This window comes from Kogia breviceps, chromosome 6 (assembly GCF_026419965.1).
Source record: "Kogia breviceps isolate mKogBre1 chromosome 6, mKogBre1 haplotype 1, whole genome shotgun sequence".
NCBI lineage: Eukaryota > Metazoa > Chordata > Mammalia > Artiodactyla > Physeteridae > Kogia > Kogia breviceps.
In genome coordinates, this window is record NC_081315.1 from 23237696 (window position 1) to 23251475 (window position 13780).

The 13780-nt window shown below is 39.8% G+C and overlaps 1 protein-coding gene across 7 annotated transcripts in view; it reads right to left on the reverse strand.

Moving 5' to 3' along the window:
• The window catches only part of INPP4B (inositol polyphosphate-4-phosphatase type II B), a 737042-nt gene that overhangs the window by 237473 nt on the left and 485789 nt on the right, over positions 1-13780 (reverse strand). For all 7 annotated transcript variants that reach the window (XM_067035581.1, XM_059066760.2, XM_067035588.1 and 4 more), the window contains one exon: positions 8343-8393. In XM_067035581.1, coding sequence (XP_066891682.1) covers positions 8343-8393 — 51 coding nt within the window. The remainder of the gene's footprint in view (positions 1-8342; positions 8394-13780) is intronic.

The window sequence follows — 13780 nt, forward strand, 5'->3', positions numbered from 1 at the left end:
CAAAACTGTGATGACATGAGTGCTGAGAGTGAATCAAGGCAGAGAAGAATTCCAAGAGCTGTATGAACAAAGCTAAAATTACTGACTTTTCAGTAAGGGGTAGAGAGTGTCTAGGAGAGACCCAGCTGAACAAAAGCACTTATGAAACCTCAGCAGATAACCTACTAGGACGTCCCTGTATAAAAGGGCTCCCCTTCTCCACACTGCTCGTCTCCATTCCTTATCCTATTGTATTTTTTCTATTGTCACTTAAATATTATGTATTTAATTGCTTATTCTGTCCTCCCCTCAAAATAAAAATTGAGATTGGAAGATCCACAACGAGCTTTGTTTTCTGGTAACCTCCCACTGTCTGACACATATTAGGTGTGTGAGAAATAGTAACTGACAATAAATGAATGAATGAATGGCATAGACACTAGCTTTCAAGTAATTTATTCTATGAGATATAAAAGAAACACTCCTGCAGATATTTATAAACCATTATAATTCACTGAACTGTGGGAAATCAAAACAATTTTTTAGCTTGCAGCTTGTATACCATGGTAGTGAATTTCACTTTAGCGTTTTGTATTTTAAAGAGATGTCTTGCTTGTTACTCTTTCACCAGTAATTAGGGTTATTAATTTAAATTCTACCCCTCACTCATTATCCTCACTTGAAGAAAATGCTCAACCCATCAGAAATGTCATGGTGCCCCCAAATTTCAAGTTATTTCTTCTCTTTGCCTTTTGAGCTTTGTGAAGGAAGGGATGGTTTTAGAATTAAGAAAACAAACTGCACATGCCATGAATGTTAGTGTGGTCTTTTCAGCAATAGAAGCAGCAGATGTCCCAGACGGGAATGTAGCAACCAGAGACAGGTGGAGGGGCTATTTTCAGACATGCGCCCCAGACACACCAGCAGGCACAGCTGCCAGTAGTCTGTGAGCACAAGTCATTGAATGTCTCTCCTGCCCACCGGGCCGGGAGCTCCTGTGGAAGCAGGACCTTGGCTCGTCCGTCTTCTGGCTCAGCCCATTGTCCGGAACAGAGAGGCTGCATGCTACGCCCACTGCTGCACTGTGAGTGTTTGCAGTGTGCCAAAAAAGGCTGCCTGTGAGTCAACCTTTTCCATCACAACTGTCAGCCACGTGCTTAATCTCCAAGGATATTATCCTTTGAGAGAGAGCTTACAGAAATCATACAATCCATTATCAATCAACTTAGGTAATGGCATTATGAAAGGGTGTCAAACCAGAGGAAGTTTTATTTATTCTAAAGATACTTTTTAAATTTATTCTAAAAATAACTGTACGTGAGGACTACATGTTGCATAAAATGCATTTAATAAAATCCCTCAGTTTAAAGACATTGCCTCATTGTTTCACAGTGCAATACCAAACAATGGACTTGCCTATACTCTTACTTTCTAGCAGGTTTTTATGTGTTTGCTTCACCTCAAGTATAAATAAAACTAGCACACCCCTGAAAGTGGAAAACATGTCATTCATTTAGATGAAGATTCACTGGACTCCTGGTCAAAGAATGAATGAGAGAGAAAACAGTCTTCTCTATTATGAAACGTGAATTCCCATGGAGGGAAAAGAGCACACGATGCTAGTGCACAAGAATAACTTAATATAGAGTTATTTTATCTTTACTGTCACTTTAATCATAATCATAGAATTTAAGAAAATTATTTCAAAAACTCTGTTTATATTCCAAATGTAACTCAGGGAATAATGTTTTCATCTCTCCTTCGGTATTGTTTCTAAAATTCTCATCTTCAAGGTTTTAAACTGGGAGCTCCAGTATCAGGGGAAAATTTTAAAACAAAGAAGAAAAAAAAAATTAAAGTGTCACTAGAGTTGCAGGTCTGAAGTGTAGTTCTAAATCCATGATTATGTCCCAAAATGGAAATCTGGGCAATTAAATCACTTCTCCCAGCCCTAGGCTGGCTGTCCACTGATGGCCACTGTCTAGCTCTGTTTGTCTGTCTTCTCTCTCACAAAGCTGGGACTTGGACAAATTACTCCACCATACTGGGCCTTAGTTTCTGGATGAAAAAGTTGCATATGATAACTGTATCTTTCTCATAGTTATTGTTATGAGAATTAAAGTAATCCAGGCCAAGCACTTAGTACATTGCTGGGAAAATAGGAAGCACTGTATAAATATTAGCTTGCATAGTACTTAAGGAAAATATGCCCAGAAGTCAGATGATTTAAACATAAGTCCACTTCAAATACTTTTTGGAAAAGGCAGAGTATTTTAAAAAAACAAAAAAAAGTCTATGAGAAATTCCTATTATAAAAAAGAAAAATTATGTTTAAAAATAAAAGTAGGATTCAGGGAAATAGAAACTAAAATAAATTCTAGTGAAAAAAAAAGATATGAAAGTTATGTGGTCCTTTACAGTTCTTAGTGTTGAGCACATGTTACCTATGATTCCTTATAGCTCAAATTTTTATTAGATCATGTGGAATGTTTATCAGTGGGCAAGAAATGTCTGAATGAAATAACAAACATCAAAACTTGTTAAGACATGGCCAGTCTGTAGATGAAGAGACAGGAACCCATGGGAGTTAACTGGCTTACACCTGGTCACAGAACTAGTTAATATGCAGAAGCCAAGCTAGAATCCAGGTTTCTTGCTTTGCAGTCCAGAATTCTTTCATGTCCCTCACGCTGTGCCTCATTTTCAGGACAGGTGGCAATTCCCTTTCCTTCTGACGGGCTCTCTGCCTGCACTCTGTGCGGCTCTGACCTTTCTTGCCTGCTCATGACAATGCAACCCTCAGCATTATCATTCGGGTGCAGGCACCCAAAGCAGGTGATCATTAAATTGCTAGATGCACAATTTCAATCACTCACCTGGCTGGAGAGTGATATCAGGCAGGGTGGCGAATGCAGGGCACCTGTCTCAATCCCTGGCTCTGCTCTATGGGGAGCGTACAAATAAACCGCTGCCCTGGCGGGGGCTCAGCACAAGTCACAGACATCCAGAATGCTCAGCAGGGTTGCATATCTGCCTGAAGCAGGTCCTCAATGGTCTCGTTCCCCTGGTACTACACAAGGATCCAGAGGAAGTACTCCCCCATACACATACCTCCATCACCTATGTTTACCTCACAAAGCCTTTATTCAAAGTTTAGGTTTCCTTTTTACTACAATTTTCATGGATCTCCCAAGTTTTTCCAAGTACTGTCCAGAGCTGCATTATCCAGCATGAGCCCTAGTTTGTGGCTATTGTGAGTTGAGTTGTGTTCTAAGTGTAAACACAAATCAGATTTATAAGATGTGATATGAAAAATGGAGTGTGAAATATATCATTACTGATTTCTGAATTGATTACATTTTGAAATAATTTTACATATATTGAGTTAATAAGATATTACAACAAATTTCACCTGTTTTCTTGTTACTCTTTTAAAAGCATGGGCTGCTAGACAATTTTAAATTACATATGTGGCATGCATTACATTTCTAGTAGTCGGTGTTTTTTTTTTATTTTTAATTTTTATTGGAGTATAGTTGCTTTACAATGTTAGTTTCTGCCATACAGCAAAGTGAACCAGTCATACGTATACATATATCCCCTCTTTTTTAGATTTCCTTCCAATTTAGGTCACCACAGAGCGCTCAGTAGAGTTCCCTGTGCTATACAGTAGGTTCTCATGAGTTATCTATTTTATACATAGCAGTGTATATACGTCAACCCCAATTTCCCAATTCATCCTCCCTCCCCACTTGGTATCCATAAGTTTGTTCTCTACATCTGTGTCTCTATTTCTGCTTTACAAATAAGTTCATCTGTACGATTTTTCTAGATTCCACATATAAGCGATATTATACAATATTTGTTTTTCTCTTTTTGACTTACTTCACTCTGTATGACAGTTTCTAGAAGACAGTGCTGGTTTTTGAGAGTAAATGAAGATATCCATAATACTCTGACCTATTCTCATAAAACTATATACTGGAACTGTGGTGTAGGTTTTAAAAGGTCTTTGAAGACCAGAAGTTTATGTTGTGAGGCAGGCTGATACACAGCATCTCCTGCACATAACTTACAGGATGGGCCCTTTTTCATATTTTTGTACAGGTACTTTTTCCTCCCTCTCTACCCTAACAGACATGGTTGTGTGGTTTCTCACTCTATAGGAAGGGACAGAGGGTACATGAACTATATGCGCTGAAAAAATACATCACAAAGAAAAAAGAACTGAGAGAATATCTATTACAACTTGATGAACAGTCCAAAGAACACATTAAAATGCAATTTAGGGCAAAGTCATATATTATAATATTACATCTTTACTATGAATATACCTCACAAGGTCTCAGAGCACAGATTGGTATCTGCTTGACTAAGTCATCAACAAAGGTGTGGTTTCATCTAATAGATGCTGCTGAAGAATGCAAAGAAATGTATGGAACATATTTGAAAGATTTATAATAAAAAATTTTAGCTCATTTTTAAAATTGGAGTACTTAGTGGCTAGAGTCCTTGGCACATTGCAATGGCAGAGCCATTACCTGCTCTGTGTTCTTGGCCAAGCACTTCAATTCTCTAGAAATCTTTTCAGTGCCCAAAAAAATATTTTGGAGGAGTGATGAGATGTATATTAACCAGTGGTACTTCACAGCTGCTCAAGGCGTGACAATTTTTCTCTATCCAGAATATCATGTACTCTGAGGGTGTTAGAAAAGCCAAGGCATGCTGACTTGTTCTTATTTAGACTCATTCTTATCATGCTTGAGATTTAGTTTGGTGATATAATTGCCATTTTGTTGATTTCTGATGTGTCGTGAAATGTACTCGATTCTTACCATGTTATTGCAATTATTTTTAGACACCCCCTCCCTTTTTATTCTGGTGGTTCTAAAAAAATATAAGATGGTTGGCAAACCAAAATCATGGTATGCCTCCTAAAGCATTCAATACATATATCATGATTTGCTAATTTCCGGGCACAGAGCTAGGGCTATTAAAGTAAACAGAATATACATGATCTTTGCAATCATGGAGTTAAACATCTAGTAGGAGAGTGGAGACACTACTAACATCTAATACCCATTCTGCCCAGTTTGCATTAGTAATAGCATCTTGATTTTGTTTAAATGGGAATTGTATCCCGATTCCCTTCTACCCAGGGACTCTGATCTTCTCAGTGATTATGTAAGTGGTGGGACAGTGGGCCCTCTGTACCATGGGATGCAGAACCACTCATATAAAACCCGCAGATATGCAAAGCCAACTGTAAGAGACTTGAGCATCCATGGATTTGGGTATCCGAGGAGGATCCTGAAACCAATCCCCTGAGGATATTGAGGAATGACTGTATACCAATTGAGTTTTCCTTTCCAGAATTGAAGGAACAGGATGAGCTGCTCAGAACCTTTTCAATTTGGAATGTGATACCTGGAGGTGTAATGGTCAGACTGTACAACACTTTAAGAAAGGAGAAGCAGGACAATGGACAGAGCCTGGTTGCTTTAAGTCATTTTGAGTAGCCGGAGCCTTGGGCAATTTCCCCATGACTTTTTTTAACAAGAAGAACAAGCCTCTTACCTACTCTTCATCCAGTTACTTGCTTCTGAATGCGTTCCTAACTGATACAATAGGCATGTCGGAGAATGCCCATTGAGAAGTTTCTTTGGGTCCAGGAATTATAGATGAGTCTTTGTCAAAGATGAGGACACAAGATAACAAATGTTCCACATTATAAGTTCAGAAAACCTCATCACAGTGCCTCAAAGGAGCCAGTTTAGAGAAACTGGCCTATTAGTAACCACAACACAGCCAGTTCATATAAAGGTAGTGCTGGAAGAGAGAGGTCAGAATTTGGGAAGGATACAATTTAGGAAATGAAGCAGATCTCTCTCTTCATTAGCCTCAGGAAGACATCTCTATCTCCAATGCCAAAACCAAAGCCATGGGAGTATGGACCCAAAACATGACTTATGAAGCTTGAAGGTGTCCAAACCATCTCTACCTCTGCTGTGTTGGGAACTGGTGATTGTGTCTCCTTTGAGAATCATTGGTTATCTAGTACCCGATGCTGCTGGGGCTCATAGAAACGGTCAGAAGAGACTTAGTTCAGCCAGAACCAGATCCCCCATGATGGAAAAGTATACAATGGGAAGGGGCTTCAAGGCCACCAGCAATACCTATATTTGTGCTCAGAGGAGAGCCAGCATTTCACTCTTCCAAAAAGAGAACTCAGGCAGCATTATGCTGAGAAGCATCAAAACCAGCATAAAGGGCACCACACCTCATGGTGGGCAAACACAGAAGGAACCTACCCTTTCCTTTCTCCTGAGCAGCTGAGCAATGAGAGGAGGAAAGGGGAGAATGTGTGAGAATGGACCATTCCCCCTCCCCCCACCACAAGTTGCTAGAAGCACAGAGATGTCTACAGCCTGTAGCGGGAAATGGTGGAGGAGACGGTGGAAGAGAATATTTTAAAACCAGAGAAGAGACACAAGTTTTAAAATGAATAAGATGCATTCCATTCCAAGAACTTGAATGAGAGAAAAACTAGGGGCGCAATTCAGACAATTAGGCCAAGATGTCATTAAAATCTCAAGCAAGGGGGATTGAACACAGAGAAATTGTGGGAGTCAGCAGTTGGAGGAAAATAATTAAACCAGCTCATCTTTCTTGAACCTCAAAAAATAAATGGGAATTTTTTTTAAAACAATGATTAACTTATTAAGAGTTATAAATTTCATTCTTTTTTTTTTTTTTTTTGCCATTTGCAGCAACATGGATGGACTCGGAGGGCATTATGCTAAGTGAAATAAGTCAGACAAAGAAAGACAAATACTGTATGATATCACTTATATGTGAAATGTAAAAAACACAACAAACTAGTGAATAAATCAAAAAAGAAGCAGACTCACGGATACACTGAACAAACTACTGGGCATTAGTGGGGAGAGGGAAGGGGGAGGAGCAAAATAGGGGTGGGGGCAAAAGGGTTATTATGGGATTATATGAAATCATGTGTGTGAAACGTTTGAAAATTGTAAAGCATTATAGATTTTTTATTTTTTAATTTAAAAAAAGAGTTACAAATTTCAGAAGGCCTTACATGATATGAAGGCACTGTCAAGGGTGTGAGGACGGCTTGCACTGGTGGCTCTAGTTTGAAGGAGGACGCCTGAGTGGTCGTAGGCCAAAGGCCTGTGACCCGAGTCCTGAGCTGGGAGAGAGCACCAGTGGGCAGCCAGGCAAGGAGACTGCATGTGTCCTGCAGGGAGAGAGGCCTGAGGCTGGAAGGACTCGCTGGTTCCTTGGGAGAAACTCTAGAAGCCCAGGTAGTCTTGGCACCAAGATTGGCGGTGGAAGTGAGAGCAGCACAAGAGGCTGAGGGGACTGGCAGGAAACAAAGCATGAAGACTCATTTAAGTCAAAGAGAGTTATTCAGCCTGTTCCAGGAAGAAACGAGAAGGCTGCGTTCGGCATGAGAGAGCACGAAGTACCTTTTTCCTTCCCCTACGCTGAGAGATGCAGAGATCGCTGACTCACTTCTCAGTCAATGCATGGCATGCTTTCTGGACGGCTCCCTTGGCCGGTCGGGATGGCAGCTGTTGCCAAAGAGGAAATGAATGCTACCTAGTACAGGGCTCCCCACAGCCACCGGAAGAAGGTTGCCAACTGCCTGTAGGATTTCAGGGAATTTCAAATAGGCCTTTCAGTTGGCAGGGCCTCTTAGACTCAACTTACTTCTGGACTTTTTCCACCTTTCTGAATGCAAGATCCCAGGGCCCAGCCTGCTGGGCTATTCTTCAGGAACCTCCATTGCCTTCTCTAAACTTGTCTAAGCAAAATTGCCTGTTACCCTCTTGCTCTCCCAACTTTTAAAAGCTTGAGATGCAGCAGGAAAACCTCAGCTGGATTTCCCGGCACTGGGCTGCACTTCGGCGGCAGCTTCTGTTTCAACCTGCCCTACAGTGTTGAAGCGGCTGAATGCAGAAAACGTCACAGTCCCACGGCTAGTGAGCCTTCTGCGTCCTTGCGGAAGGGGTCGAGCTCACACCTGCAATTTCCCAGCCTCCTTTTGGTCCAGGAATGTTGGCTCCGGATCACATCTCAGTTACCTGCAGGGCAATTTCTAGACTCCTCTCTAGCCAGCTGAACTAAATAAGAATTCACTTGAGGATGATTTTCAGGAGATAAGGAATGAAGTCCATGCAATTCCGCAAATATGTGACCGTGTCTCCTTGCATGGTCACACCCTATTAGTTTAACTCAATTTTATTTGTCAGCTAGAAGGCAGGAGGCCAGAGAAAACCCAAATGATTAGCTTAGAAGTGATGTGTGTGCCTTTTGGAAACAAAAGAAACACTTACCCCAACCTCTGGCGGGGGATCCTTATGTTCAGGGAGGACACTGGTTCTAACCTGAGGAGAAAAACAAACATTTTCTGTATGACTTTGGAGTAGAAACCAATGCAGAAGCTTCACACAGGTGCTGTTTGCAATTTCCCTCATCTGGCGTCAATTCAGACTCTGTGGTTAATCATTACTTAAGGTACCTGTGTATGACATCCACTGTGGGCAACGACGACGCTATCCTTTTCTAGTTCCTGAACTTCCTGAGGTTCTTAAGTAGACAGCTCATCCCATCACTTCTTGTGAAATACAGAGATATCTGGGCTTTATGTGAATCACTTTTAATCCCCTTGAAAAGCAAAGCTCATTCAACATTCCAGGGAAAGGACAGAGTTGGCATAGAAAATGTCATTCCATGAATGCTTATAAATATTTATTCTCTTTTAGGATATCTCACTCTCTTGAGAATTCTGGGTCATATTGTGATATACCATCATCTAGATTCCTTTGAAAATTAATTCTCAGTTGTGGGAGAGGATAATAGTGTAAAATAATTAGTCATTTGGGGAAGCTTTTCATATGTTTAAAAAGCATTCCAGGTGAAAAATCAACTCCTTAGATGATAAGTAGACATATTTCTTCTAGTGGGCAGTGATCCTCACCCCTGGCTGTACATTAGAATTACCTGGGGGCCTTTCAGACTACCTGTGCTCTTTCCTGTCCATGGATATTGACCCTAATGTATAGTTACGAGTCTATGACTCTCTATTTAAGAAAAAAGATATTTCTGATAAAAAGTCACAATTATCTTTCTCACTTAAGAAAAAGCCAGTAAAAGCAGGAAGAAAACATAAAACCTAAATCTAGTATATCTAAATTTGAAGTAAGGATGACATAAACAAGTTAAATGAATACACAGCAACAAACAAGAACACTGTGTTTAACTGGAGAGCAGAGGGCCACGGGGAGGGATGGGAGAGAGGAACCCAGGAACATATAATGCATCAACATTTTAGGGGGTCATTTTAACAAAATCCCTTTGGAGATGCAGCAAGGGCGATCATACTTCGTTTCTTTATGACAGATCCAGCATTATCACTTGCACAATTTGTCAGTCCTTATGACTCAAAATTGTTCACCATTATTTTGTCACACAAAATGATGACAGGAGAGATCCCAACAGAGTAAACAAAACAATTTACAGAACATGCTCAGCTCAGGATTTCATGACAAAGAGTTCACTGTTTAAGAGCATTTCCAGGTTGGTAGCTGCATGAATGTTCTTTGGTCCAGAATGTTCAGAGGTACCCTTCAGTCTCATAATCTGGAAATCATTAGCTGGCCTCAAAGGATGAGGAAGCTTGGAAACTATATATTAATACATAGTACACTGTAATGGACCATATAGTGTGTGTGTGTGTGTGTGTGTACACACATAGACTATATAAATACAATGTGTGTGTGTGTGGTGTGTGTATAGACTATACACATAGCATGTGTATATACACACACACTATATACATATATACACATGTATACTAGAATAAATTATATACATAGTGAATAAATTATATATATAGTGAATAAATATTCACATACATGCAACTCATACACACGTATATATGTGTATATTTATACATCATTTTAAGAAAATATTTGATATCTAAATAATATTACCCAAAAGGATATATATAGTATATGTATATATACATATATAGACTATATACATAGTGTGTGTATATACACACACTATATACGTATATACATATATATCAGAATGAACTACATATATAGGTAATATTCACATACATGCAAATTATACACACATGTATATATGTGTATATTTATATATCATCTTAAGAAAATATTTGACATCCAAATAATAGCATCCAAAAGGATATATAAATACAGTATGTGTGCATATATATACATATATGTATATATTTATATAGACTATACACAGTGTGTGTATATACATAACACTATATACATATATACCAGAATGAACTATATATACAGTGAATAAATATTCACATACATGCAACTCATACACTAATGTATATGTGTGTATTTATATATCATTTTAAGAAAATATTTGACATCCAAATAACACTATCCAAAGGGATATGCTTGAATTTATAAATAAAGTGAAAGAAGTCCGAAACTGTTAAACATATGTAGGACTGCATATAGTGTGTGTAGACTATGCAATCTAATGTTGGACAAAGGTAGAATAATAGTGACAATTCCTGCAATACAGTCATTTAAACTCCTAAATTTAAATTGATTTTATCAGTATAACATTTATTTCTTAAATGTTAAATAAATATGAATAAACTGTATAGAAAAAAAGATTTTTAACACAAAGGGTGTATACTATGAACAAGTTTAAAGATATTCACAGACTGCTTTGCCGTATCCAGTGTGTGCATGTGTGTGTGTTTGTGTGTGAAGGAGAGAGAGAGAATGAATTTCACTTTACATAATAAAAGTATTTTTGAAAAGTACGTGTACATCACATTTTATTAAATCATGACATGTTTAAATCACTAGCAGAGCTCTTGATTTAGAGGAACTGAAAGACAAAATTATAAATCAATTTTAAATTGTAGAAAGTCAAATTTTTATAGGAAGTATTTGTTTAAATCAGCATGTATGTACAGTTCTAAAACCTTTATATTTAAGCATCGATGATGCTTTTCTTGCGTATCATACAACCCTCTTCACAGTGAACACAAACTAGGTGGCAAACACTAGGTTTGCCAGTGAATAAGGTCCCATTCCTTCTCTTCGGGACTTCAGAGTCTGGTGGGCAGGACAAATGTATGAATAATCCAGGACAATGTCGTAAATTCTATAATGGAAATGTGAGCATTCTCCTGTCTGCATTCAGAGTGAAGAGTAACTAGTTCAGCGTGTAAGTGTCCGGAAAGGCTTCACAAAAGAGGTGGTCTGGGTTTTGAACAATGCGTAAGAGTTCTAGGTAAAGAAGGACGCGACAAAGCAAGCAAGGTGTTATGTATCAGGCGCGCAGCATGGAGTCGTAAAAGGCCATCTGTGTTTGGAAAAGAGTGAGTATTCTGATGATGCTATAACATGGGGGCCTCTAGGGAGGTGACAAAAGCTGACTGTGTTTGGGGAGAGAGGTTGGGGGCCGTCTGTTGTAGAGGTCCATCTATCATGTTATGGAATCGGAGCTGTACGCAATTTCTAGGAAATCTAGCGAGGCGTTCAAGTAGAGGAGTGACGTGATCGGAGCCCCTTGAACCATCCCAACTCTGGCCAGAATCTCATGTCGGGAGAATTACTTAACCTCTTTATGCCAGTTGCCCTTTGCCTTTATGTCAGCTATCCTTAACAGGGGGTTAATAAGAGACCCCATAAGTTGTCACGAGTATGACATCTTTTCAGCACTTAGAACAGTACTTAACACAGAGAGGGAAGGAGGGGGGAAGTGAGAGAGAAAGGGAAGGAGGAAGAGAGGAAGTGTGTGGGGGGAAACAAGAAAGAAGACAAGAGAGAGAGAGCCAAGAGATGACAGAGGAAAGGTGGGAAGAAGCAGAGAGACAGGGAGACAAGACCAGAGGGAGGAATACATCACTGAAAAAAAAAAAAAAAACACATAAATAAACCCTGGATAGATTTAGCTGAGACCTCTTGGTGAGAAAGGGATGAAGCAATGGCTGTCACTTTAGCATCTGGAATATTCCAGTTCATCGGCAATGTCACGCCTCTTGAGATTTACTGGTCTTCCTTAGGAATTCATTTTCCCTTTTTTGGTCTTATTAGCAGTTCTTCTCCCTGTTTTTCTTCACCACACCCCTCCCTGTCCCCTGTCCCTTCCTGGAAGATAAGAATGTCTGCCTGACTACACATTTAGAGTTCTTATAACTTCCTTTTGTCTGGATTTTATGATATCAAATAAAGCAAGAAAGATCAATTACTAGAAGAGGTCATGTAGAAAATTATATATTCCGTCTTGAATATTTCTTAAGGCTCCTGTAAAACAAATTCATTTCCTTCTCTATCGACTTCATAAGCTCAACATTCCATGCACTAAATTTACCCTGAAGAAAAAGAAAAAGAAAAAAACCAAAGGAAAAGCAGGTAGCATATAATGAGTGACACTCTTTCATCAAATCCTTATAGATTCGTTCATAAACTTCGTTTCCAAGCAAGAGGCTACTTGGGCTACCACTGCAGTGGCTGAACACAGCACTCCAGTCCATGGGGGACAACTTATTAAAAGAGTCACCCTTGCTACAAAGAGCCTGGGCACAGCTACCCAGAGCCGGGGAGGAGGGTGATTGCTGTATTTTTCATAGGTGAGTGTTGCTAGGATACCGTTGGGTAAGCAGATCCACAGAAGGGGAGGCCGTGCCGCCATGATGCTGTGCACCAGGGTGTCCAGGCCTGGACCTCACTGGTAGGTGAGGAAGGAGCAACCTTCCCCTGAAAGGCGGAGTGGAAGATTTTGGCAATAGTGAAGGAATACCTTGGCGGCAGGGAGAAAGCCCAGATTCTTTCCTCAGACTACTGTCATATCTGGTAAGATCTCTGATAAAGAATGTGTCATTGAAACACATCCCTTTTTTCTAATAAATGCGTTACTCTTATTCTTTGTGTATCTCAAATTAAAATATACAATATCATCACATTTACTTGCTCCACTTAGAATGAGATATAGAATTGCCTTAATATTCAGACACATGGAAATCTGACTGCAACAGAAATGTTTAGCCCTCTTGCGCAACATGAATTTTTGCAGAGGAAGCTGCTCAGTCAGGAGTACATTTCCTAGGATGCCTTGTATTGACAGATAACCAGGTAACTAGTTCCTATCGATGAAATATACGTATGAGTGATGTTTGCCGCATCTGGATTTTTCAGAAGTGGATCTAGAATGCCCTCTCCATTGTCTCTGTAGGTGACTGCAGAGCTGCACCTGGGTCCCAGAATGACCACATAAAAGAAAGCCATCCACCATCCATCACTACCAGTATTGGGCTATCAAATGATTGGTTAGCTATCTAGTGCTGTGTATAAAATAGCAACAAACTTAGCTGTTTAAAACAACATTCACTTATTAGTTCCCAGGCTGTATGTCAGAGGTCCACGCCTGGTATGGCCGGGCTCTCCCATCCAGTCCTACATGCAAGGCTCAAATCAAGGTGGAAGCTGGCCACATCCTCATCTGAAAACTTGTCTAAGGAAAGGTCAGCTGCCAGCTCCCGCAGGCTGTTAGCAGAACTCAGTTCCTTGCAGCTCTAGCACTGAGGTCCCTATTATCTTGATGGCTGTCAGCTGGAGGCTGCTATAAACTGTTGGAGGTGGCCCTCGTTCCTTGCCGTGTGGCCTCCTCCATCTTCAAATCCAGCAATAAAGAATCTCATTTGCATCAAACCTTCTTGCACTTCAGATCTTCAGATTATGCAAAACATGTACAACATGGGGTG